The sequence below is a fragment of the Cucurbita pepo genome, chromosome LG18, assembly GCF_002806865.2.
Source record: "Cucurbita pepo subsp. pepo cultivar mu-cu-16 chromosome LG18, ASM280686v2, whole genome shotgun sequence".
NCBI lineage: Eukaryota > Viridiplantae > Streptophyta > Magnoliopsida > Cucurbitales > Cucurbitaceae > Cucurbita > Cucurbita pepo.
In genome coordinates this window covers 7,606,235-7,632,947 of record NC_036655.1, presented here as the reverse complement: position 1 = coordinate 7,632,947, position 26,713 = coordinate 7,606,235, and the positions used below count along the sequence as shown (strand labels likewise).

Sequence of the window (26,713 nt, the reverse complement as noted above, 5' to 3'; positions counted from 1 at the left end):
ATGCCGTTTAGCCCTCTAGAAGATATTGGGATAATTAGAAATCAATTTTAAGTTGAACATAAACCTTATATAGACACAGCATGAAAATTATATTATAGAAAGGAAAAATGAGCCAAAACATTCACATCAGAGCAACCATTTGGAACAGAAAAGCCTAGCAGATAAAATCCTCGTTCGCAGCAATTGGAATAGCTTACGTAACAGTTCAAGCCCATCGTTAGCAAATATCGTCTCTTTGAGCAAACCCTATCTGCTAGAAAGAGATTTCCGAGAATGCTTCGTTCTCCTCCCCGATAGCTTAAGACAACCCATCAACAATCAACTCATCCAAGTAGACTTCCAGCTGCATAGCTGTCTTTCAAGTTTGGATCATAGTTTCCTACACCATAACTGAAGGTATTGCAAATATTTCCACATTTCATTTTATGCTATATAACTCCAAGGAAGTAATCAAGTATGACACTAAATCTCATAAGATCAACAAGAATGAGGAGGAAGGTGACGACAAATAGAACAGTTTCAGCATTCCTATGAAATATATGCAAATACAAATAAAGAAGGAAGTGAAGAAAAACAGACAAACGTTGTATCATTATTCCATGTATTTATTTCTATACCATCTCATCTATTCACATATCAAGTACGAATTAAGTCCTCTACATTGGCAAATGTACCACAAGATAAGAACCACACTCTTGTAGGAAATTCAGTTTAAAGGTTCTCAATCTCATTACCATACTTCAACACCCAAATGCCACTTCTATTACTATGAAAATCAGAGCCCAAGACTACTATAGTACCCAAGAGACGCAGGACAGAAAAATAAAAGAAAAGAAAAGTGGAGCAGACGTACATTAACAACTCACAGAAACTGAACACTACCTAAGACCTTGAAATCATGCTACAAGAACGAGCCAATGGGAACGTCGGGCTGCCACTGTGTTCGTTTGTCTCGTTATCCGCAGGATCACGATCATATGGCTTCCTGCAACCAGGACAACGCCCATCCTCTTCAAGAATCCTCTTGTGACAGAAAAGGCATAGCCGGAATCCACAGGGACAAGGTAAAAAGTTTGAGTCTGTAAGGTCCAAGTCTTCAAAGCAAATTGGACAAGATGTAGGTACAGGCACAACACCACCACAAGCCCAAGGGACGCCTCCACATCCAAAACGCCGATCTGTATTCGGTAAACTAAGCTGTTTTGATAATGTGGGCAAACTCTGGGGACGATCGGCATCATCAGGCCTCCATGCTCGGCCATTCATTGAAGCCCTCCGCGCAATTCTCCCATGCTCAATGCTCGAATCACCATCTCCTACGCCTAACTCATTTCTGCTGTCTTCGCAAGAACCCAATTGAGAAACAACATCGCCCCTAGGGGAAGACTCGGAGCATTGATCATGCTGCTTGTCAGTGGCGATTAGGGTATCGGCAAAAGCCTCCCAATCTTCCAAGCAGTCATCATCTCCTTCATCTTCCTCCTCCTCCGTTATACTCCCCGAGCGACAACCACTAGAACTGCTGCGGCAGCTACTACTACTGCTACTCCCAGTAAAATGGTGACCCGAATCATTACCACCCAAGATACTACTTCCAATACTAGGGGGGCTATTGGACGGCGACTCCGAACAATCGCTGTGATGGTGGACCGATCTGTCGTCCTCTTCTCCTATTTCCCTCCTATTTATTTTTTTGGAGGAAAGTTTATCATCTTCCACCGTTTTGACGACCTCTGACTCAAGCCGATTGTCTTCTTCGCTCCATTTTTTGTTCTTTATCGCACCTATCACTCGTGAACCCAAATCGATTAAATACAAATTATCGCATGCATGAAGTCCGTTCCATCAATATATTCAATTAACAACAAATTGAAACATAATTAGTGGTTATACCTCGAGAAAGCCATTGCTCGCGACGAACGTCAAGCTTGGACTGCTTCAATTTGGAGTTCCTAGCCTGAAATCCCCAGCCGAAACAATTACGACCAAATTAGGGGGAAAATTCAGTAATCATCAAAGAAAAAAAAAAACAATAAAACTCTCCGGCATTAAAATTAAAAGAAAAAATGAGAAGATTTACGTTTGAACAAAAAGAGAGAGAGAGTCCTCACCCTCCTCTTCTTGGACAGGGGCAAATCCCGGGCGTTAGGGGCCAGAGAAATTGAAGCATTAGCGATCGAATCAGTAACCATGATGGAAGAGTTGAAATCGAATTGAAGAAACCAAATTCGCAAGGAAACCCTAATTTGTGTGGATATTTTTATTTCCCGGGAGAGAGAAGATCTTCGAGGGGGGAGAGAAAGAGAGAGAGAGAGAGAGAGAAAAAATGGATAACGGAAACTCCTCTGCTTCGTCCGCTCTTTTCCACAGAATAAGCAAAAAACAGAGGGCCGAGATTTCATTTAAATATCGTCCAAGTTACCAAAATATCCCTCTCATTTCCCAAAATTTCCGGCCATACCCAGCCATGGCCCTTTCAGAATGGCTTTCAAATAAGGGGTCTTTTAAACGGGCGTGGCAATTGGCATCGTGCATCCGTGTACTGCCTGGAGCCAGCCCAAAGAGATGAACAAAACGGTGTCGTTTGTTGAGTTTAATATGTTGGGCCATTAAATGGGCCGGAGGAGTTCGGCCTAACAACCCCGGCCCCTTTAGTTGGTTGTAATTCGGCCGGTGCCCATACATAAAGCATTTAAAAGTCAAGTATTCCTTTTTGTTTTATTGGGTATTTCTTTTAATTTTTGTTTTTTCAAGTACCATATATTTGTCAATTAAGTGAATATTTATTATTCCTGAAAGGGTAGGGTTAGGCAAAAACAAATTTGGGTTAGCTTTCTGTAACCGGCTAAAGTGGACAATATCTATTAGGGGTGGACTTGTGCTGTGCTGTTACAAATTATATCACGATTGGATTTTCAAGGGGGATAGATGTGAGATCCCATCTTGATAGGAGAGTAGAACTAAGTAGGTGTGGAAATCTCTCCCTATTAAAGTTTTGAAAAACATTGAGAGGAAGTATAAAAGAGAAAGGCTAACAAAGACAATATCTGCTAGACGCAAGAGTTGGACTTGGACTTGAGCTGTTACTAACTACAATATTTAGTATATCGAAATTATGGACTCCAATTTAATTCTAAATAAAGAAGGTAACTGTACACCATATAAAATAGACAATTAAAATATTTGATATTGAGAAATATTCTATAATAAATAAATAACGTGGGGTTAATCATTTGTTCATATTTGATTTTTGTTTTTTATTTTTACATTTCCAAAGACCATGTTTGGAATTATTATAATTCATTTTTTACTTCGCATTGCGTTTTTTTGGAATATGAGAGGAAAAATGACAAAATAATTATAAAAAAAAAAGGAGAGAAAATTTGGTCAATTAATAAAAAATAAAATTCTTATATTTTATTTTAAAAATAAATTAATGGTGACAACGGTACACCTGGAAGCTAAAACGTGGAGCCCTCCACGTGGCGAGGTGGGCCTAAAATTCTGGGAACCTGACGAATTTCGGAAACAAATTCTATAAAAGTCCCATACTATCATGTTACTCCAATTATATATAATATATATATACACATTACTTATCCAATTAATAGATCTAGAAGCATAACCAATTGGAAATATTATTTTGGATTATAAATCTCGCATTATATTTTAAATTCTGTTAATATGAATTTATATTCCAATTCTTATTATTTTTTTAATCCATTATATATATTATTGGTAAGTCATAAACACTCATTTAGCTCGTAAGGTTGTGCCCACCCGTACCAAAGGTAGAGATTCCTCGTTTAAACAAGCTACGAGAGAAGGAGTGGGGGAGATTTCTCCCGTTATAAATGGGGTCGGGGACAAAGATTATATTCTCTGTTTCTGTCCCCACCCACGTACTCGACCCAGACTATTAAAGGTCAAGAAAAAAACCCCAATTAAACTAAAAATATTGAATATAAATTTGTGTGATAATTAGGTACGATTAAATAGTGAAAATGTTGGCAATAAATTAGGAAATTAATAAATTAAATGTAGAGGGAATTAAGGTGAGCTACAACTCTCTTTGGTTGGATGTAGTCTCATATTCACACTAATAAAAGCTTGTCCCTCAACTCTTACCCACATTTTCCTCAATTTCATTACCTTAATTATATTATAATCTTGATGATTCAATCATCTAATCCTCCATAACAACAATAATTAAGTTAATAATTTAAATGTTAAAAAAATACTTTTAATCTCTACCTTAGAAAGTACTTTGAATTAATGGATTTGGCTTAATTATTAAAAAGGTGAAATTTTATATCTAGTTTATAAATATACTTATTAAATTTAAAATATTATTAAATTATATTATTATAAATTTGAAAGTATATAAATTGAATCATTATATTATAAAGTTTTCAAATTAAGGTGAAGAGAAAAAGTATTTTAAACTTTAAAAGAAAATAGTTAAACAATAAATTAAAAAATAAAAAGTAAGATAGAAAATGATATTCAAACTCTTTTGGTCATTCAACCGACAGAGAAGACTATATGAGAAGGCTGTCGCATTTGCTATTATGCCCTCTCCTAATTTTAAATTTTCCCTATTTTTTTTTTAATATTATATTTCTCAAATTAATATAATTCCAATTTTAGCCTTTAAATTTTTAATTTAATTCACAATTAAAAAAAAAAACTTATTATATATCTATTATTAAAAATACGATGTTATCATTCATATATCAGGCATCAAAATCAAATTATCATTTTTATTTGGAGTGATTGAAAATTAAATGATTAATTTTGGTCCCTACCTTTTTAAATTTTATCCCTGTCTTTTTGTTTTCAATAAATCTTAAATTAGTTCACATATGGGTTAATATAGTCTTTTCTTATTTGAAAATAATAATAATAATTTATTTAATTTTAATAAAATTTAAGAGGTGGAGTTATTAAATTTTGTTTTATTTTTAAAATTTTATTTTATAAATATGATTGATGGAGATGAGATTGAAAAGCATTTGGTGTGGTACCAACCTCAAAATCATTTCAAGGAAGGGAAGGGAAAAACAAATGAAGTATTTTCTCACCTACCAAATCACACATTCACACCTCCCTACCAACGGGATGGAGCAACGTGTTCATTCTCGTAATAAATAAATAAATAAAATTAAATTTAACGTACCACGAAATTGTAACAATTTTATTTTTTAACTTTAGTATATAATAATTTTACTATAGCTTATAAAAAAATGATAACTAATCAATTTATTAATCTACGTGCGTAAAATATAGAAACTAAATTATTATTTATTAAATGTATGACTTTCACGATCCATAGCATTAGCATCTAAAAAAGGTCTATTATTCAAAAGAGATCTATGACGTTGAAATTATATAATTAGAGAACGAGAATTTTGGTATATATTTTTTAATTTTATTATTATTTTCTTGTCCTTTTTAGGATGATAGTGAAAGGCAAACCAAAATGAGAGATGGGTGGAGTCAATTGGGAGTAAGAAATGGAAAGCAAAAAATTCCTAAAAAACCCAAATGGCATTTTCGTAATTTGTAATTCATTAATTTAATTAACCCATTAATTTTATGCTTTCTTTAAGTTTCATTAATAGGTTTACTCCTTTCATTTTAGCTTAAACTGTAAATCTCCATACTAATTAATTCAATAAATTAATATGTTTTAACGTAATTGAAATTATATATTATTATTATATTTTTATTCGACAAAATATTTAAAAATGAAAATTTTAAACCTATACATATGATATTCGGAAGCCTTGTTTTTAAAGCTTATGTTATATTTTATGTAAATAATAATAAAAAAAAAACTATATAAGTTTGAGATATTATGGTGACAAAAGCTATCATACTTAAAATATAATAAGAAATATTATTTAGTTGAGTCATTTCATCTCCAAAAGGAAACAAAAGATAGCCTTTTAGTTTTATTATATATAAGCAATGGAAATCCAATTTGTATGAGATTTTTGTCCAATTTAAATTAATGTTTAATTTCTAATCCAAATAATATATTTAGCATTCTTAATTTTTATATTTGCACATTCCCACCCGCAGATATTGGCCTCTTTGGATTTTCCCTTTCGCGCTTCTCCTCGAGACTTTAAAATGCGTCTACTAGGGGAAGGTTTCCACACCTTGTAAAGGGTGATTTGTTCTCCTCCCCAACCAATGTGGGACATCACAATCCACCCATCTTTGGGCCCAGCGTCATCGCTAGCACTCTTTCTTTCATCCAATCGATGTGGGATCGCCCCTAAATCCACCCTCCTTTGGGCCCAGCGTCCTTACTAGCACACCGTCTTGTATTTACCCCCCTCCCCCCCTCCCCCCCCCAAGAAGGCTGACACATTGTCCGGTGTTTGGCTCTGATACCATTTGAAACACCATAGATCCACCGCTAGCAGAAATAATGAAAACCATGCAAAACGTCCAGTATCTGAATATGGGGCGTTACAAAATATATATATATATATTTTTTTTTATTTGTGTAGATATTAGATGGCTTGTTAAAGGTAAAATTTTTAAATTCACACGAAAATAATAATAAATTTTTATTAAAACTATGAACTAAATAAAAATTTTAAAACCAAATAAATACAGATTGGATTTGTAATTTAATGATTTTTTTTTTAATAATAAAAACAATAATGAAATGATATTAATATTATTGTATTGGCCGTATAATAAGGTATGATTAAAGATAGATTGAATGTATTTGAAATAATTCATATAAATAATACAAAATAATTGTTATTTGGTTGAATTAAGTATTTATTTAATTATTTCAAATGAAAATTTAATACGCACAAGACTATATAAATACTACGCCGAAAAATTATGGATGAAGCAAACAGTGAAATGATTAAAGTAGGTTGGTCGTCGCCAGCGGGTGATGCAAAGGGCCAATTGTTGGGTGACACGCGTCCTTAAAAATTATGGTCAATTGAAGTTTTTCCTTTTAATTTTACAGGTCTTCACATGTTCCCCGCACCCCGAATTTACTTATTTTTTACCTTTATTTATTTATTTATTTATTACTAATTTCTCACCTTTATTTATTTATTTATTTTAGTGCAAAAAGAAAAGGAAGGTTGGGAGAGAAATAAATGTAGATATGAGGGGGACCAGCGTATAAGCGATGATTAATTTTATGTATTTATTTATATGAGATCTATAAATTTTATTTTCATCACCGGCATAATCTCCCTCACAGTTCTCAACAGTTTAAAACACTAAACCAGTTTTCTCTCATCTTCTTCCCTATCTCCCCGCGGGAAAACTCTGTACTGGTTGTTCGATTTCCTTCCGGCAATGTTGCCGTCGCCGCCTCAGCTCTGACTCTGCCTCCGACTACAGTTCTTCTCGCCATGGCTCTCTCTGCCTCTGCGCCGCAGAGCTTGAAGCTTCGGATTCTCTCGTGCCTCACCAAGCTCTCCGACCGAGATACCTACTCCCTTGCTGCATCCGACCTTGAATCTATTGCTCAGAGTCTTGACGCGAATTCCTTACCGGTTTTCCTTTCATGTATATACTCCACTGATGCTTCGGATAAATCGCTGGTGAGGAAGCAATGCATTCGCCTCTTTGCTGTTCTGTCAGAGACTCATGGAAATTCTCTTTCTCCATACCTCTCGAAGATTCTCTCAAATATCACACGCCGGTTCCGCGATCCTGATTCGTCGGTTCGATCCGCGTGCGTTAACTCTGTAGCGACATTAGCTTCCAGTGTTACCAAATCGCCGTTTTCGACGTTTTTGAAGCCTTTAACTGATTCGCTTTTCACGGAGCAAGATTCTAATTCGCAGATCGGAGCGGCTCTGTGTTTGGCTTCGGCAATTGATGCTGCACCGGATCCGGATCCGGTTAAGCTCGGCAAGCTTTTGCCGAGGTTCGAGAAGCTTTTGAAATGCGATAGTTTCAAAGCAAAGCCGGCTCTCTTGACATTGATCGGGAGTGTTATTGGAGTTGACGGAGCTTTCGGTAACGGAGCTCTGAAAAATTTTGTCCCGTGCTTGGTTGCATTCCTTAGCAGTGAGGATTGGGCGGCGAGAAAATCTGCCGCGGAGGCGCTCGGTAAGCTAGCAGTCTTGGAGAGGGATGCTCTGGCGGAGTTCAAGGCTGGTTGCTTGAAAACGTTCGAGAGTAGGCGATTCGATAAGGTTTCAGTTTTTAATGGTTTTAAGAATATAATATATGAATCGATTTCCGATATTTGATATTGTTTTTCTAACCATTGTGTTATAGGTTAAGGCTGTACGGGAGGTAATGAATCAGATGCTCGAGGCATGGAAGCAGATTCCTGATCTCTCGGATGAGGCGTCTGCGCCAGCTTATTCCCAAGCTTCCTCGAAAGGTAGCATGTTTTGTCATTATATTCAGTGAATGTTTTGCTAATTTCCTTCTTATCTGGTGAAATTGTTGACAGCCTTGTGATCTCTTCCATTTTGGTATTTTATTCTGTTTTAGAAATCGCAAGTGATGGACGTTATCCACCTGGATCCAAGAATAATTCTTCTGCTCGTCTTGACTCTCCTACCCCGAGGAAGAACGCCAGCTCAGTTTGCAGGTCTACTCCGCCAGATGCCTCACCTGCGATGACAGCGAGAAGGAGAAGCCCTTTGAGCGCTGGTGACAAGAAAGCTAGTTTGTCAATGCTCCAAAAGGTTGAGCGTAAAAAGCGTCTGGACTGGAAAGTAGAAGTCTCTGCTAGGAAATCTCCCTCAGGAGAACTGAAGGAAAGAGATGAAAACATTCCGGATAGAAGGATTAGTGAAAACACCAAGATTACGAAACCAGAAACAAGACGGGCACTCTTCAATAAGATTTCTGACGATAAGATGATTAAATTCGGTGGGCTCAGGTCTGTATCTCGCGTAGTTCCTTGTCCGGATGAGGGCCATGAGTCGACTGTTGTAGCAAGTAATGCAACCGACGATCTGCACAGGAACCACAAAGACTCTGAAGAATTGCATTTGATCCGTAACCAGCTTAATCAAATAGAAAAGCAGCAATCGAGTCTTCTAGATATCCTCCAGGTTGGTACCAAATCAAACTGCACTTAGTCTGGAAGTTGAATTTATTTTCATTTCTTCATGCTTGATTCATGTCCTCAGTTAAGTTGATAAATCTTCAGACGCAAATGCATGCTTCAATATTATAGATCGCTCCTAGGAAATTAGAACCATTAGAATACTGGAATATCAAATACACTCTAGTGCCCTTCCTATAATCAGATTGGCATTTAGTCTGCAACAAAATCTTCTAGCGACATAGACTGCAACAAGCACGTAGAACATGGAATCCAAATGAAATCTTCTAGCAACATAGTACATGGATCGAACAAGGTTGTTCCTATATGAGATATGTGAACTCTAGAGTACATACACGATCCAGTCTTCCAAGATGGTTTGACCTCATCCTGCCACCGAAGCTTTAGAGATAAATCATAATTTCGACTACTATTATTTCAGCTGCTTGTCTCAGTTTATAAATCACTACAATTTCCTGCCAGTCACGCATATTGCAGAAAGTATTTATTTATTTTATTGAATTACAAATTACTGCCCCTCTTCAAAATTGCGTTATCTGTTACTGTTAGCGCTTGATTATTTGCAATGTTCAATATACTGATCACTCGTCGCGATACAGTCTTCAAATTTTATCTATCTCACCTGTGTTTTTGTCTTATCTACCATTTAGAACTTCATTGGGAGTTCACAAAACGGAATGCGATCCTTGGAGACGCGTGTGCATGGTCTGGAACGGGCCTTGGATGAGATCTCATATGATCTGGCTGTATCAAGTGGAAGGATGTCTTATGCTAACACCCCCACAACTACATGCTGCCTGCTACCCGGAGCTGATTTTTTGAGCTCAAGGTTCTGGAAAAGAGCAGACGGCAGACACTCATCATCAAAGTTCTCAACTCCCATTGGTGCAACTCCATTGGCTCCAATGCGCAGCAGATCAGGTGATCCCCATGGAGCTAATGTGGATGCTGGATTTATGACTCCAGAGAACCATAGGTTTCAGGTCCAGCGAAGGGGTGGCTTTATGGTGAATCCATTGGCTTTGAGACAAGGTGAACCCAGGGTTGTCTCAAATGCGGCACTTCCTTGAACAATTGGATCAGAAGGTACTAAAGAGTAATTTCTGAACTTAATTTGCTCGCTCTTTTCCATCTTTTCTTTCCTTCCCACATCATGTGTAGCTCCTTACCATGGCTGCTTGCCACTTGTGCGAGATGACCGGATATAGTATTTACTAAACTTCAAACCATTTTTGTTCTTTTTTGTTACAGGCTTACTGCTATGGATTTTCTCATGCCTTTGCCATGGGAATCTAAAGCATTCCTTTGGAACTCTCAAGTGATGCAGAAAGCAACTACCATGAGGTAATGAATTCCGTTTTGGATTTAAAATATTCTCTGGTATGTCTAAACCAAGTGATCTGAAAAATTTCAGTGAGAAGTCCTAAAAAATTTGAGTGAGCTGTCAAGTTAAGTTTATCCTTTTTCTTTTATTACCTTTTTTTTTTTGGAATTTGATTGAAATTGGAAAAAAAAAAAAAAGGAGTATATTACCGAAATGCCAAATATCCTAATATAGAGAGGGTGATTATTGATATGTACATAGGAACCAGAAGACAAGGCCTTTTCACTTCCCTTTACACTTACTCTCCGGGGGGTGACGAGGTCTCTTCAGTTGGTTGAAACATTTCTTGAAGTGAAAAAGAGTACAAATATCTGGGTGATGATTATGATGTTTTTCTATAATTTTTAGCCTTTTATACGTGCATTGAAAATTTTATATTACAGTATAATGGTGGAGTAATTCGAGACCTATAAAGAAAAAGGTAATAGCAAATGTCATAATGCATTTAATCATTCTGATCATTTTAGTTTTAATTCTCTCAACATCTAATCAAGACACTATGGATTACGATTTCTTCAAATTTGTATTTGCATACATGCTTATATTTAGTCACAAATTCCGCCCTCTAATTTTATAGATTCACATAATAGTATAGTACACGTTACATACATTCATTTACATTACAAAATTTGAGTTTGAAGTCTTCCGCACTTGTCGTGTCACATCAAACTGATCTGAAAAGATGAGAGGATGTACTGCTTTTCCCATTTCCACCTATCATTCGAAATCTTAACCCCAAGTAATATCAACCGTTAGATGCCAGTGAAAATTACAATTATTAGATATCTAACCTTTTTAATTATTACTTACAGTTGTAACGCTTATATTCAAACACAGCATATAAATTTCTAATTATTAAACTAGAATACTAATATGTCAGACGGTATATCGTTACTCTAGTAATACTGGAATACAATTAAAGTTGGTTATGTTTGAAGTCTCTATTTTTTAGTGTTTAAAAAATATGTTTGAGTGGAAAAACAATATTTGTAAACAATTAAAAATTAATCCAAAAAACTCTTAAAAGATGGTTTCACCCACAACCGTGTCTCAAATCCATCAATGAATGGCACACATATTCAGGTCTTCATTTAAAACCAACCTAAAAAAAAGTTGGGATGTCTTTCCTCTCCCATCCTTATCCAGTTATGTACCGTACCGCACTACCAACCATCTGGCCTAGAACTAGCTGTCAGAAAGTTCTTAAATGATTTCTTTCACATTCGCGAACAATATGCGATTCCTTCACAAGTTTCATTTCCCCCCACGAAAGTTTTCCCTTTCGGTTCGCATTCGCCCCCCACATTAAATAACCCTTTTCAACAAGCAGCCTATACAATACAATCTATGGCGTTGAGGATTTGATTACAATTCTGTTTGGCCCTAAATTTCAAAATATGCTGGTAGTAGTTACGTTTCGGAGCTTGGAGAAATGGTTTAATATAAAGGTTTTTGGGGAGAATGAAAGATAGTGAGAGATTTTTTTATTTTTTTTATTATTTTTTTATTTTTAGAGAAAAAAGGAGGGAAAATCCACACAAGATATAAATAATATAAAATTATTAAATTTTAACCCAAAATTTGAAGGAACATCAAATGTAACTTACCATTTTACCTTGGTTCAAATCATTTCTTCCCTATTCTCGCCTACAGTGACTGACTTCGTCAATACAATGCTATTCTGTCATGATACGCAATGCACCCAATTCATAAACATTTCAGAAATATAATGGGAAGGCAGTTGCATAGGGATAAGGCCTCACACCTCTGGTTCATACGTAGGTTTTTAACTAACATACGCTATATTAAAGAAACCTACTGCAAAAAAACAAGAAACCAATCTTCATATTCAGATCCTACAGCTCAGCCACATGATCAGCATTTTTAGATCCATAACATTTCAGAGAAAATTATATTGTTTCTTCACCTTCAAGTTGAACTATTCAATTTAAAGTATGCAACTTATCAATCAAAATTTTACATTACGCTACAATAATATCCTAACCATTTCCAATTCAAATAAAAAAATAATAATAAAAAAAACAAGTCAGAGAAAATTTAAGTAACTATAAGTCTATAAATTCATCTAATTGCAAGTCAGGGTTAAAAAATGAGATGTCAGAAAGCAAAAAAGTAAAGTTTCCATAACGCATGATTAAAGGTAAAAACTACTTACCACCATTTCTGTAATAAGAGAGCAGCAATGATCCGTGAAATAAAAGAACACAAGGCAATTGCAGAGGCATGCTCTACGGACAATATTTTGAAGGCCTTGTGGTCTGCCACTAACTTTGCCGCCAAACGGGGGAAAGATGCTCACTTTAGGCTGAAAAGTTCGACCACTCATAAAAAATTATTACCTTCCTTAAGTTTCATCTTTCGTGATGTTCTATGAAAAGATTCTATTCTAACACATGAAAGTAATATTTTTAAATGCACTATTTTCATACTTGTTAAGGAATTAAAACTTGTAAATGTATTTTTCACTATACAGTCAAATGTAATGAAAAAATGAAGAGTACTATTAGTAATTAGTTAAAAGAAACTTTCACTAATTTAAAAGAATTGTCAAATACACTCTAATTCTAACCTGTGATCTTGCACTCTTGTCTTCTTACTTGCACAAAGGCGTCAAATCTGAAACTAAAGAAAAATTCCCAAAAACTTTTACCAATTTCTTAACACAAGAAAACTACACTTTTGACAGCTAAAAAGCTATAGTGGGCAGTTTATATCTTCAATTCTTTAAAGAGGGACACAATGAGGGAAAAGGCAGAGAGACGTTAAAGAAAAGTTAACCAAAAGGCTGAGATGAGAAAAATAAAGAAAAGTTTAGATAAAAAAAAGTTAACCNAAAAAAAAAAAAAAAAAAAAAAAAAAAAAAAAAAAAAAAAAAAAAAAAAAAAAAAAAAGTCATCTTAATTAGAGTTAATCACAAAGTGGAGATTTAGTCACAGGAACAATTGAAAAGGGAATAGGAAAACTAGGAGGAACATTGAAATGTTGCCAATTTATAGAATCTATCCCTATCATGGTAAATCAAATAATTTCTTTCAAGCCATTAACTCCTAGTAATTGCTCTGAGGGCATTCCTCCATATAATCTCTGTCTTTCATTTGAAGTTGGATCCACACAGAAGCAACATCAAACTATCCTCAACAGAGAAATAAAGAGCCCAAGATAAGTCAACCGAAAGGAAAAAGAGATTTCCTATGCTGAAGGAGGAGAAGAAACTAGTAAATGGCTTTGTGTTTCTCTACTTTCCTATATAGAGAAGCACCACTTGATTGTAAGGCCATTAATGGACAACTTCCTTATAGTCCCTCCATTGTGTAGCCGTTCAAGAGTCAATAAACATTGTCCAATAGAAAACTTTAACATTTTTCAGCACTCCCACCTTTCCAAATTGAGAGTGCTAGATTTTGGAGGAGCAAGGCAATGGTAGCTGTTAATCTTGAGAAAAGTAAATTAATAAAAGATAACCTCCTCATATCACCTTGGACCATAGCCTTTAACAGCTCCAATATGCAGCAAAATTCCTTAATCTCCAACTTCCTCAAATTCCTCCTGTTCAAATTTTCTGGGATATAGCAGTTTTCTCCTAGAACTAAGTAATCGTAGCATCCGATTAGAGTTCTACAGCGGAACTAAGTAATTTCTGCATTGAAACCTCTGCTACTAAAACCACCTATAATTTTTTCCAGAAAGATTTATTAATGCATTTATCAAGTCTGACAGAAGAAATATCTTCAACTAGACCTTTGGTTTTCGAAAATTTCCACCAAGGGCAATGACTGCTTCCTTTCTTCGGTTCTCTTGTTGTCCACTACCTCTCTTTCCCATACAAGCATGAGAATATGAGATGACTTTAAACCACCTATAAATAAAAGCTAAGTACCTTTTTTTTTAAAACTCAATCCAGTTGACTATATATGGGTAGCCATTCCCACTTCTCATCACCCTCCAAGAGAAGTCCTCTTTTTCCTTTCCAATGTAAGTCCCACGCTCATCGGAATTGGAAGATAGACATAAAGAAGGTAAGCAAGCTATCGAAAACGAAGTTTGAAAGTTTTCAACCCCCATTTGACGGATAATTTAGCAATGCGATTGGAAGGGTGGTCTCGTTGCGGATTCAAAAACTCGGGGGGTGGGAGGAAAAAAAGCTCTGTCCTAATGATAGAAAAGGGAGAAACAGCTACAGATAGCTACAATTATTGAATACAGTTACCTTCAAGATTTAAACACGATGATTAAAAGACCATTTAGAATTCACTGCGACACTATAAATTCACAACCTGGAGTTTCTAATTCCCAAGTGTTGCATGTTTCTAATTAAGCAAAATCCAACTTTGGAGCGTGTCCACCAAGTTTTGTCCCAAAAAATTGAACTGAATGCTGACTTAGCAAATTGATTGCCCAATATGATGATGGATCAAAATAATCCGACGAGGTGAATAAATTAAAAAAAAGGTCCGAACGTGGCCAAATTATCTAATGAGCAACAGATTTTTTGTGCGAAAGTGTGTTGAGATAATTTGACTAGAGACTCAAAGTAAAAACAAAATGGTCTGTAAGGCTCATAAGTTTCATCGTGCTGATAATGGACAGTTCATTCCATTCGTGGCACCCAATTAGGAAGAGCATATTTCCAGCTCAGTATTCAAGTGGTTTCCAGCGACATCAAGTTTCATATTATATTAATAACTCAATATATAGCTTTGAGGTAATAAATTGTAGTGGCGCAATAAATTTTCAAAAACGATAAATAACCAACCTGATGTGCAAAATGTGCTGGTTGCCGACTATCTTTAGATAATTCAACCATGAAGCTTCAATTTTAAGTCTCTTCAAAACCATTCCTTTGCTCCTCATTCCTCTTTAAATGCTCTCGTTACGAGATGAATTACCGTCTGAATTAACTGGCAAGTCTTTGTGCTTTCTACAAATTGCGTGCTTAAGAACGTAAATATTTATAGGTTGTCTGTGGGAGTCATCATTCAAATCAGAAGCAGACCTTTCAAACTAAGATAACAAGCCTTTAACAGTTTCGGTATCACTTCCGCAAGCCGGAGTCAAAAGGTTGAAGGACAAAATTTCCGGGCTGCGCATGTCCAACTCAACTACGACCACATCGTCATTTGTTGAGAAGCATGCATTCCAATATCACTTTCAGCATCTTCATGTGTTGCAAACACTTCATCCTTTTCCGATAGAACACTAAAATTTAACGGAATTAAACAATGTTTCTGACTACCAATTTCATTCATGATTGGTAAACTCTCTCCAGGTTGATTAGAGTTGTCTACAAACGGAATTCCAGATCAATGAAGAACCGGTGCAGGATGTGTGTCCATGGCCTCACTAGTGAAGAACATGCTTTGGAGTTTGGAGAGCTCTTCTTTTCTGTAACTTCTCCATGTTCTGGAAACTGGCATAATACTGTTACCTTCACCTGCATATTTTCGATACGTCCGAAATCTTCTTAGCAGAAGGTATATGTATTGCTTCAGCCTTTTCATCTCCCATGGAAAATGCAACTTTTCATCTGTTGAAGGTATTGTGCAAATCCTGTCGATAATTTTATCTTCTCTAGTTCCGTTCTTCTGAGTATCATTATCGTGATCATCATCAAGAAGGAATCATCTGGTGGCTTTCCACTGTTAATAATGGAATTTTGGAGAAATGAAAGACTGATACTCCGTATAATTCTGATAGCCACTGAAAAAAATGGCCTGTTTAGAAGAGAATATTTTATCCTATGTTTCAGTATTCTTTTCATTTTCTGAAAAGTCACTCTGATAACAGTATAATCTGTCTGCACCACTTTCAAATTATTATCAACACACACGTTTGGTCATGTCGCTCAGGTCTTCTCATGTATTTCATGCGAGGCATCCATTTTAAAGGTTCTGATTCTTTGCCTCTTCTTTCAATGAAGGCAAAGTCAGTATCACTGGTGCTTTTAAGCTTGCACTTAACTGACATGTCCATTTCACAAGAAATGAGCTGCTGTTCCAGAGGAGAACCACTTAAAATAACCGTGGACTCACCATAACCAAGAGAGTTCAGAGGCTGTAATGTCATGTCTTTCTTAGTAGCAATATGTCCTGCTAATTTTTCTCATTTACGTATGTTGATTCCTGTTCATTACTTTATCCAATCTATCCTGAATTTCTCGCAACTCTTATCCAATATCTTTGACCTTCGCTACAACTTCTGCTTCTCGAATCTGAGCCCAAAGTTATCGCATCTCGCTTTCTCCAACCTGCAATGGAAGAAAATCGCAACTCTACGGTTGTTCGTCTCGTAAAGGAAAACAATGCTGAAGGAAGACAGAACTAAAGGTTTGAATTAGAATCGTTTACTAACTAAATAACTTGAGAGTATTTGATTTTATAAATTGTAAAAGAATGTTCTCACTGGCTTAAAATGTAGCAAACTAACTGAAACTAATCGGCACAGCTGTAATAGAGTAAATTATAATAGAAAAATTGTCGAGTATAACACAAGGATCACAATGATCGGTGCTAAACAAACGATCTCTTCTAAGCAATGCACGGTGTAAAAGAAGAAAGAAAAAGGAACTCCGAACAATATTTTCACGAAAATCAACACTAGAATACCTTTAGTCCACGAAACCATGATCTGCGCCGCCGCTTCTTTTGCTACATTGCGGTATACTTCCGCATAAACCGTCTCCAATGCCGTCGATATCTAAACATCCATTAACCAACAAGATTGAACTTCGAAAACGAAAAAGACAAACAGAATCAAACATTCCGGATAGAGGAAAAGAATCAAAGGCGAAGGAAACAAGCAATGTTTTCTTTAATGTAAAGATAAACAGAAAAAATACCTCGGAATCGCCCACTATTGAGACTTTTCCAGAGATTTCACGACGGAAATTTAGATGCAGAAGACGAAGTGAAGAATTTGAGAGGCAAATAAAATCCTTCTCTTATACGATTTTACCAAATTACCCTTATCGAATCACATAATTACGTGCCTGAGGGAGCCCTAAAATCGTCAATTCGGTCTCTTTCATATTTTTTGGCGCCGTACGCGCGCCATGAGATTGGCTCCATCACCAGCCGTTGGATCGTTGGTGTGGTCAAAGTTTATTAGCACGTGGGAGAAATACCGCACGTGTTAGCTGAAATTTTAAAATAATTAAGGTAGATAAAATATTACTTTGATCCTTTCGTTCGGAACTTATTATTTAGATTGATTTTTAGTTTTTTATTACCAATATTAGTTAGAAGAACTAAAACGGAAAATTTAATATTTTAATAATTAAATATATTTCAACCCATATAAACTATATATTTTCGATACTAATTTATAATCCAACGAGCTACAAAGACGTCATCAATATTTAATATTATATATAAAGAACGCATCAATTCCTTTTTAAAAATAAAAAAATAAAAAATAAAAACTTGAAATTTTATACTCCATTAATTTCGTACCACTCTTTTATTTATTTATTTAATTCCAACTTTATAAAATTAAGGAGTTTAACTTATAAATATAAAATTAAAACAATAAAGTAATTTGAAGACGTACAACATTTGGAGTGTGGATTTAGAATAATTGAGGTGAAGAATTAAATATTGTGCCAGCTGTAAAACATAAGATGAGGACACTATATGCAATATTAATTATTATTCTCAGTTCGGTTTTTTTCTTTCTTTAATTTATTTTATTTGAAAGAGAGCTCCTTGAGATTTGTGAAGAGATACCAAATGTTGATGGATTGGAGTTCGCAGATTAGATAATTATTATTATTATTATTATAAACTTATAATATTCATATTACTATTTCTGATTCCTATTTTTACTTATTTAAAAATTAAACTTTATATATATATATATATATATATATATAATGCAATTATAAAATATTTAAACTAGATAATTTATTTCAAAATTTATAGAGAAAGTAATAGATTTTTCCTTTAAAAATTTAATGGTGATTTATTAAAAATATGTAATTAAATTTAGACATTTGAAAATACCAAATTAAAATAGAAAAAAACAGTATTATAGCCATTTTTTTAAAATTATTTTCTATAAATAATTAATATTTACACGTGAAATTATATATATGTCAAGAAAAATGTTACCAAATTTAAAAAAACAACAACTTCGATTGGAATCTTATTGGAAATATTCGGTTTTTTCCTTTTATTTACATTTAAATTATTTTGTACTTTAATATTTTAAATATTGGAACTTGCGTTTGACCTAACAAACAAATAATAAATGAAATTAGTGGGTTTCAATTGACCCATAAAAAATGATGGGTTGGTTAAGGGTCCCACTCGGAGCCCTAGCCAGATAGGAAGATAACATTAATAACGTGTATGCAAAAAGGAATGTTTCGTTATCTTTTTGAATCGACCTGTGTTCTCACAATCCACTCTCTTGGACGTCAACATCTTCGTTGGCACCCCACTTGGTGTATCTGGCTCTGATACCATTTGGCTAGTGAGTCCATCCCCTTGGGAACAATATCGTTCAATGTCTTACTCTGATACTATTTGTAACAGTGAAGTCAAAATATTGTCCACTTTAACCTCTTACGTATTGTCATTAGCCTCACACTTTAAAAACACTTATATTAAAGAGTGTTTTCACACTTTTATAAGAGAAGGTTCGATTCTCCTTGTTGGATGATGAAAGTCCCACATCGGCTAATTTAGGAAATGATCACGGGTTTATAAGTGAGGAATACTAACCCTATTGATACGAGACCTTTTGGGGAAGCCTAAAGGAAAGCCATGAGAGCTTATGCTCAAAGTGGACAATATCATACCATTGTGGAAAGTAGAAGTTCAGTTTACAGTATATTGAATCGCGCATTCAAACTCAAAATTTTGAATCAAAATCCATCTATTTGCTCAACAGATCAAAGTTTAGGTTAGAATTTGACGAGGTATCGTATACAAAAATGGTGAAATTTAAAACGAAAAAATGAATATATTTCGGTTAGAGAAAGAAGAAGAAGCAAAAAAAAAAAAAAAAAGGTAAAGTTTGAGGAGTGAATGAAAATGATGGGTGAGCATATTGGAGGGCGTAGCAGAGGCCACCATAGACAACATTATCATATTATGCGATGCATCACATCCCTTCGCCCTTCAATTTCACTTATATTATTCTCATCCCCTTTTTCCCCATTTGATTTGAATCGAATATGCCAATCCCACACCCACGCTCCACACTTTCCCTAGGCTTTTCATAACCCCCAAAAAAATATCCAATAATAATAATAATAATAATAATAATATTAATAAATATCCAACCGAATCAATTTGATTCAATTTTCATGTATCTAATTTTTTACATTTTATAAAGGGGAGAATCGAGGATCTTTTATTTTATTTTATTTAAATATTTTGTGTATTATTTTTCTTTTTTAATTTTTTATATCGTGAAATTGTATTCAAATAATATCGAATTGAGTGGTTAACAATAAGATGCCTAAAGCTTTTTGTGGCTTATGATTAAATTTAAAAAAAAAAAAGTACAATAAATTTGATGTTGTAAACTTAGGGGATTTAATTATTGAGTTATGAGATTTAATTTAACATATATTAAATATTTAAAAGGTTTTATCATCAATGTCTTGGAAGTTCCTTTTCATCAATAAATGAGTTACTTTAATGCGAGTTTACTCTACCCATTTGTTAAATATAATATTAAAAATTTAAATTTTTATTCGATATAAAATATAATTTTATATCTAACCTGTTTTAATCTCCGATAACACCTTTAAATTTTTTCCTCTAAAATAATTTATGAAAGGTAGCTAGATAATTTTCACGTAAATATTTTTAATTATATTAATATGAATATTTTTGAAATATAAAGTTTAATGAGATTTTTTAGACATTTTTTTTTATTTTTATTAATTTAGTCAAAATAAAATTACCACGTTTTATCCTGAGGCGTGTCTGCACCGACCTCCACGTGCCGCGTGTGGCACCTTGAGCTTCATCTGTTTGGTCTGCCTCTATATAAAGACATGCTTCTCTCTGCGGTTACCTTCCTCCTCCATATCCGACACGCTTCCTTCTTCACTTGTATACTTCTGAAAACCCTCTCGCCGTCGAAACTGTCGTCGTTGTCGTCTCTTTATGATCATGCGAAGCACTGCTGCCGTCGTCAATGAATCCCCCGCCGCCGAGACCTGTGGCGGCGGTCCTGGTGAGATCATGCTGTTTGGTGTTAGAGTAGTGGTGGATTCGATGAGGAAGAGCGTGAGTTTGAACAATCTTTCGCAGTACGAGCAACCTCATGAAGTCGCTGATGTAATCACTAACGACAGTAAGAACGACCTTGTTTCCGTTAATAACAAAGATGATGTTGCTGCTGGTTATGCCTCTGCGGATGATGCTGTTCCCAACGCCCGGGGGAACCGCGAGCGTGAGCGCAAGCGAGGTTCGATTGGCATCGGATCTCTGATCGCTTTTGATTTCTGCTTCTCTTGTTGATTCGTATCAATTTCTTCTGGTTTCTGGTTCCTTTTTCCCTGATTCCTATGGTTTCTTTAGATTCAAATTTTCGATCTAGTTAATTGAGTACTAGAGTAACTCTGTTTTATGATGAGCTTACGGAAAGATGGTGGAGTTTGCGTTTTGAATTTCTGTAGCTCTGATTTTGTGTTTATGTTGACAAATTTCTTGTGTGAATGGAAAATAGGCGTGCCTTGGACTGAGGAAGAGCACAAGCTATTTTTGGTTGGACTGCAACAAGTAGGGAAGGGGGATTGGAGAGGAATTTCTAGGAACTTTGTGAAGACTCGCACCCCAACTCAGGTCGCTAGCCACGCTCAGAAATACTTTCTTCGCCGGAGCAATCTAAATCGCCGTCGCCGTAGATCTAGTCTTTTCGATATCACGACGGACACGGTAATTTACGAATGCTTGCCATTCAATTACTATATTCCATTTGTTTGATTGTTAAATCTGATTACTCATATAGGATTCCTGATCCTGAATTTTTCGACGATCTAGCATAACTTGGTTGTTGATTGGGAGTCAACTAGGTGGTTGGATAACTTCACTAATTATTTGGGCGATTGACGAATTACTCTCTATGACGATGGATCTAAGATTTATTTTAGTCTGCATTTTCTTAGAGACGAACGTTGACCTTTAAAATACCAAATTGCTTAAATGATTTCCATATGTCTAGCTTCTGCTGTTTAATTGACCAATGAAAGACATGACTTTTCTATCTCATAACCTCTATCTGTCTCTTACCAACCCTGAAAAGTTTGATTTTCACGCTAACTCTGATTTTTCTTTTCCTTTCGTGTTAGGTCACGGCTGCTCCAATGGTTGAAGAGCCAGCGCAGCGTCAAGAAATTGCCTCTCAATCCCATTCCTTTATTCCATCACCCCCACCTGAAATTTCTAAGCACAATGTAATTCCAGTAGAGCACACTTTGCCATTTTCGTTTGGGCCAGCACCATTAGCCACCACTCTAACCAAGAATCTGATGGAAAAGTGTGGTCCTGGAGAAGTGAACACAGAAAGTGATGGATCACTGAAGCTCGGTCTCAAGGATTCCATCTTTCCCTCTAATCAAAATCCAACCTCAACTGGTTTGAACTTGAATTCAAACCCAGCAATGGAGTCATCAGCTTTGTCTCTTCGCCTTTCCTTAACATCTGACCAGAGAGAGGCTTCATCAAGACACCCAACTTTCCAGGCCATGCCAAGTTTCAATAATGGTGAGGGCATCATAAGTGCAGCCTAATGATTTACAGACCGGGGAGAAGTTATTGACAATTAGAGGGAACGTGGCTATAGACGACAGAAGTTATTAGGTGACTGAATCTGATCCTATCCAGTGCAGACCCGGAAAAAGGGGGTTGCTCCATGTTTTTGATGGCATCTATGTTATCTAGATTCTTGATGATTTGCTGTTCTTGTCGGTAGCTGATACTGACTGAATAATGACACTGTTCTCTGTTAGAAATGACTGTATTTTGGTGGGTCTGGTCTCTTGTGGGTATGCTTGTAGTTTGAAGGATGGAATATCCAAGTTGGATAAAATGGGTGGTTGCGATACTGTGAAAGAAGCGGGGGAGGAGGCAAAATTCCCCTGTTTCTGTATCTTCCATTAATTTTTTTTTGTCAACGTTTGAAAGGAATCTCTAAGATCTCCACATCCACAGTGATGGATCATGATGGGTGTTGTGTGTCTGAGGCCGTGTATTTGTATATGTGGTATGGGTTCTCTTCGTCTTATCGTCCACAGCCTTCATTGGATGTAAAAACTCATGTAATACACTCGGAGTTTTTCATTTCCAGACTTCTCAATACTTCTTAACCTAGTTTAAATCCATTGAATGAACCATAATTGATTGTTTATTTTGGGGTAAGATGGATATTTTTAGAGAAGAAAAATTGTAGGATTTGAATGAATGACATTCAAGTAATAGGTAGTAGAGCCGTATTGAATCTTATCAAATCCTATACAGCCTATGAAACTTCTTTTTGCATGTGCTATGTCTATCTCTTTGTACTTTTAAAATCTTATCTTCTTATCTTCGACAGTTTTCAATTCTAGCTTTAATGACCTTTTTTTTGAGAAAAAAATTGTTCCGAGCCTATCATGAAAATGAAATAAATAATATGTGAAAGATTAGTCACTCATTTGAAGGAATGCAAACAATTGTGCATCAGCTGTTCTTTTGTCCCCTTCTATGCTTAACAAATGTCATTTTCATTTATATTGAAAAGTATCTAATTTGATTTCTTTTGTCCCCTTCTATGCTTAACAAATGTCATTTTCATTTATATTGAAAAGTATCTAATTTGATTCGGGTGAGTGAGATCCCAGTCGGTTAGAGAGAAAAACGAAACATCCTTTAAAAGGGTGTGAAAACTTCTCCCTAGCAAACGTGTTTGACGAGAAGCTCGAAAATCTCTCAATAATTTACCTTGCCAAGAGGGAACTACTATGCTAAAAAGAATGAACCTATGGGAAAATATAATAATAAGAGACCATCCAGAGGTTTGAATACTTGCAAGAACCCAAGAAAGGCTTTAAACTTTTAAACTAACCAATGTGAGGGCAAACAAAGATATCATCATTCTTTGAACATATTGGTATCAGAAACATGGATCACAAGTTATACACTAAAGGGGCATATATATATATATGTGATGAATTCGAATAGATAACGAGTGACCAGAAGTGTAAAACAACTTGAATTGAAACACTAAAGAGAGAATATTTGCAAAGAAATTGAGTTCCAATCCAATACGTTTTTGATCACAGGTGAGACATGGAAAGAACTTGGAAGTCTAGAAGTCAGATTTCAACAACACACACATTTGAAAGTATCTGAAGGATTGCAAGTCACTGAGCTGTGGAATGAGCAATAATTTAATGGCAGTATAGTACTGATGTACAATTGCATTTACCAGTATAGTGAGAACTCCATGGTCAGCATCATTCTATCCAGAGGATGAAAGCCAAGGGTTAGGTGCAACGTACGAATATCCCTGGAAGTGTCCACCATCGGTTGGCGTCGGAGCTGGTGAGTCGTCTGGAGGCATTGCTGTCCAACAATGATCGAAATTTGCTGTGCAGTCATTTCCATTTACATCCGGTTTGAACTTCGGTTGCAGCTCCCTACATTCCAGTTTCTTCCAGTTCACCGGTCGAAACCATTTATGTTTTTTTATCTCGTCCCCTCCGTTGGGTCCGCTGCCTAATCGTGTAGAAGGCTCCTTTTGTAACAGCTGCAAACAACAACAATTCCCATTACTGTTCATGATTGTCGTAAAAATAAAGATGACAACAGATAAAAATGGAGCTCTAAGTTTACCCCTCTGAGGAGAGAGTGAGCTTCTGTGCTCAGGTATGGTGGAAGCTTCACTTTCTCTTTGATTATTCTTTCTTGAAGCTTCTTTCTATTAGCGTGCGTGAACGGTGGCTGCAAATCGTGAAAAAGAACAGTAAAAACGACGAACTGTTAAAGCTTAGCAACCAAAGACAGTTTTGGATAAAGAAAACAAGCATTAGATTGTAAAAATGAATCACTGAATTCAGATAGTCACAAAAGAAACGAGTTTTACTGGTTCACTGAAATTCCTATAACTCTTGCGATTGAATGAATGAATGAATGAATTTCATGTACCTGGCCACTAAGCATTTCATACAAGAGGACTCCAACGCTCCACCAATCAGCATCTTTGTTATGACCTTTAGAAAGCAAGATCTCTGGAGCCATATACTCTGTTGTTCCACACATCGAATTAGACCGGCTCGATATCTCGATTTCCTTGGCCAGTCCAAAATCTGTAAGCACTACCTGTATAAACATTCAAGATTCAGGAACACAGGAAGAAAACTCATTAGTACAAATCAAGCTTGCTTGACATTACATGCCCATCAGCATCCATAAGAATGTTCTCCGGCTTCAGATCACGGTGCACAATGCCACAGCTGTGAAGATGCGAAACGGCCGATACGATCTCGGCTGCATAGATCCTTGCCTGATCCTCACTAATCAAAAAGGACCCATGATCCATATCAATTGGAGTTCATAAAATATCATGATTGGTAATAGAATACAAGCTTTTTAACTGAGATTGGAGGGTACCTGAAGATTCCCTGCCTGTACAGATGGAAAAAGAGATGCCCTCCATTTATGAAATCAAGAATCAAGTACAGTTTTGATTTGGTCTGCAAACACAGAACGCAGTGGATGATCAACAATAAACTACTTGGCAAATTCACACAGCTATAATTTATCATCTGAAGTTGGTCTAAGCTTAATACAATCCTATCGGTTTAAGCAATGAATGAAGAGAAAGGAGGAGAAATTTGAGGACCTGGAAAGAGTAGCGGAGCTGAACAATGAAAGGATGAGCAACTTTTGTGAGAATATCTCTCTCAGCCTTCATATAGTCCACATGATTCTTCTTTATGATGGTATCCTTCCTCATCACCTTCATAGCATAAATCCCATCATTATTAGAGCCGTTTCCTTTACAATCCCCCTTCTTCCTCACCAAAAATACCTTCCCAAATGCCCCTTTTCCCACCACTCGAAGAATATCAAAATCCGCAACTCCAATCTTCCCCTGTGTCTTCTCTCCACCACCACCACCACTTTCACTCTCATCCGCCCCCTTCATCTCCTCTTGAGCGCCATTTTGAGTCGAGATTTCTAGGTCATCTTCTTCTTCCTCCTCCTCTTCCTCCTCGCTCTGTGGATCGACTTCTCGGAAAAATGGAAGGGAAGACGGAGGAGTTAACCGGGGAGATGGACCCACAAATGAGTGAGATCTGTTGTGAATGACCTCTGGTTGTTGTTCGTGGTGTTGTGGGTCCGCCGGAAAACATGACGAGGAGGGATTTGTGGGGCCAAAAACGTCGGAGAAATCGAAGTCGGCTGTGGATGAAGGAGGAGGAGGAGAAGAAGAAGGAGACGAAGAAGGGATGGTTAGCTTCGTGAGACTGGCCACAAGAAGGGAGTGCATGTTTTTGTGACGGTTCGATGCGGACACCATTGTGGCTAGAGAATCCGATCGAGGAATGGAACCCTTGAGAAGGCGAATAAGATCGACAAATTTGCAAAGCCAGCCGTGAATTTCTTCTGNTAATAAAGAAAATAAATAAATAACTGGAAGAATGAATAATACAAATAGAAAAAAAAAATAATAATAATAAAACTGCAGATGAAAAGCGAAAAGATTACGAAATCGAAAAAGCGAGCGCGGAGGAAGATCGAAACTGGAACAGAATTGGAGTGCAAGCTCGGAGAAGAAGAAGAACAGGAGGAAGAAAGAGATGAAATGAGGAGGGAGAGAAACGGAGGGAATCTGAATAGGGAATTGATGTTTATTTGACCATAAATTTGGGAGTTGAAATTGATGAAGAAGGGTTGATATTGAAAAGCTTACGGATCGGACTTATTTTCTCGCTCATTTTCCCGGTAACCAAACACTAATTACTCTTTTTTCAATTAAATATTTATTAGGAAAAATAATTGTTCAAATAGTCACGTGCAAGGCACGGAGTTGAATATTATGTGGATCAGAATACTATTGCTTGCCTGCGTTTTCACTTGCCAAATATATATTCTTTTAATAATAAATATTTATACAAATATGAAGCTAATGCCAAAAAGTTAAACTCCAATTCAATTTATTAATTGTGGCGGCTCATTTTAGTAATGGAATTCACTTTTATATATATATATTTCAATTTTTTGAGT

The 26,713-nt window shown here is 35.9% G+C and overlaps 4 protein-coding genes and 1 long non-coding RNA gene across 7 annotated transcripts; 2 read left to right on the top strand and 3 right to left on the bottom strand.

The window, feature by feature from the left end:
• Positions 1-572: 572 nt before the first annotated feature.
• Positions 573-2,384, bottom strand: LOC111780152. Its single transcript, XM_023660469.1, has 3 exons — positions 2,112-2,384; positions 1,894-1,957; positions 573-1,784 (listed from the first exon to the last, which is right to left on the bottom strand). Exons 1-3 carry the CDS (start codon positions 2,190-2,192, stop codon positions 883-885), a joined length of 1,047 nt encoding a protein of 348 aa, XP_023516237.1. The 5' UTR covers positions 2,193-2,384; the 3' UTR covers positions 573-882.
• Positions 2,385-7,216: 4,832 nt separating this feature from the next.
• LOC111780188 (TORTIFOLIA1-like protein 3) lies at positions 7,217-10,785 on the top strand. Its single transcript, XM_023660521.1, has 5 exons — positions 7,217-8,192; positions 8,278-8,386; positions 8,500-9,068; positions 9,733-10,168; positions 10,334-10,785. The coding sequence occupies exons 1-4, from the start codon at positions 7,401-7,403 to the stop codon at positions 10,150-10,152; spliced, it is 1,890 nt and encodes a 629-aa protein (XP_023516289.1). The 5' UTR covers positions 7,217-7,400; the 3' UTR covers positions 10,153-10,168; positions 10,334-10,785.
• LOC111780189 lies at positions 10,560-17,363 on the bottom strand. Of its 3 annotated transcripts, XR_002812814.1 has the most exons (8): positions 17,323-17,363; positions 17,090-17,180; positions 15,241-16,731; positions 13,057-13,109; positions 12,643-12,792; positions 12,232-12,284; positions 12,074-12,147; positions 10,560-11,194 (listed from the first exon to the last, which is right to left on the bottom strand). It is a non-coding gene; the product is annotated as an uncharacterized LOC111780189 (long non-coding RNA). The 3 variants fall into 3 exon arrangements; XR_002812813.1 differs by lacking the exon at positions 12,232-12,284; XR_002812815.1 differs by lacking the exons at positions 12,232-12,284; positions 13,057-13,109.
• A 3,146-nt stretch (positions 17,364-20,509) lies between these two features.
• On the top strand, positions 20,510-22,813 carry LOC111780213 (transcription factor MYB1R1-like). The gene is made up of 3 exons (XM_023660546.1): positions 20,510-20,909; positions 21,171-21,379; positions 21,793-22,813. The coding sequence occupies exons 1-3, from the start codon at positions 20,606-20,608 to the stop codon at positions 22,231-22,233; spliced, it is 954 nt and encodes a 317-aa protein (XP_023516314.1). The 5' UTR covers positions 20,510-20,605; the 3' UTR covers positions 22,234-22,813.
• An 857-nt stretch (positions 22,814-23,670) lies between these two features.
• LOC111780217 (serine/threonine-protein kinase AtPK2/AtPK19-like) lies at positions 23,671-26,089 on the bottom strand. Its single transcript, XM_023660549.1, has 6 exons — positions 25,326-26,089; positions 25,094-25,176; positions 24,876-24,996; positions 24,629-24,802; positions 24,317-24,424; positions 23,671-24,230 (listed from the first exon to the last, which is right to left on the bottom strand). The coding sequence occupies exons 1-6, from the start codon at positions 26,004-26,006 to the stop codon at positions 23,943-23,945; spliced, it is 1,455 nt and encodes a 484-aa protein (XP_023516317.1). The 5' UTR covers positions 26,007-26,089; the 3' UTR covers positions 23,671-23,942.
• Positions 26,090-26,713: the final 624 nt, after the last annotated feature.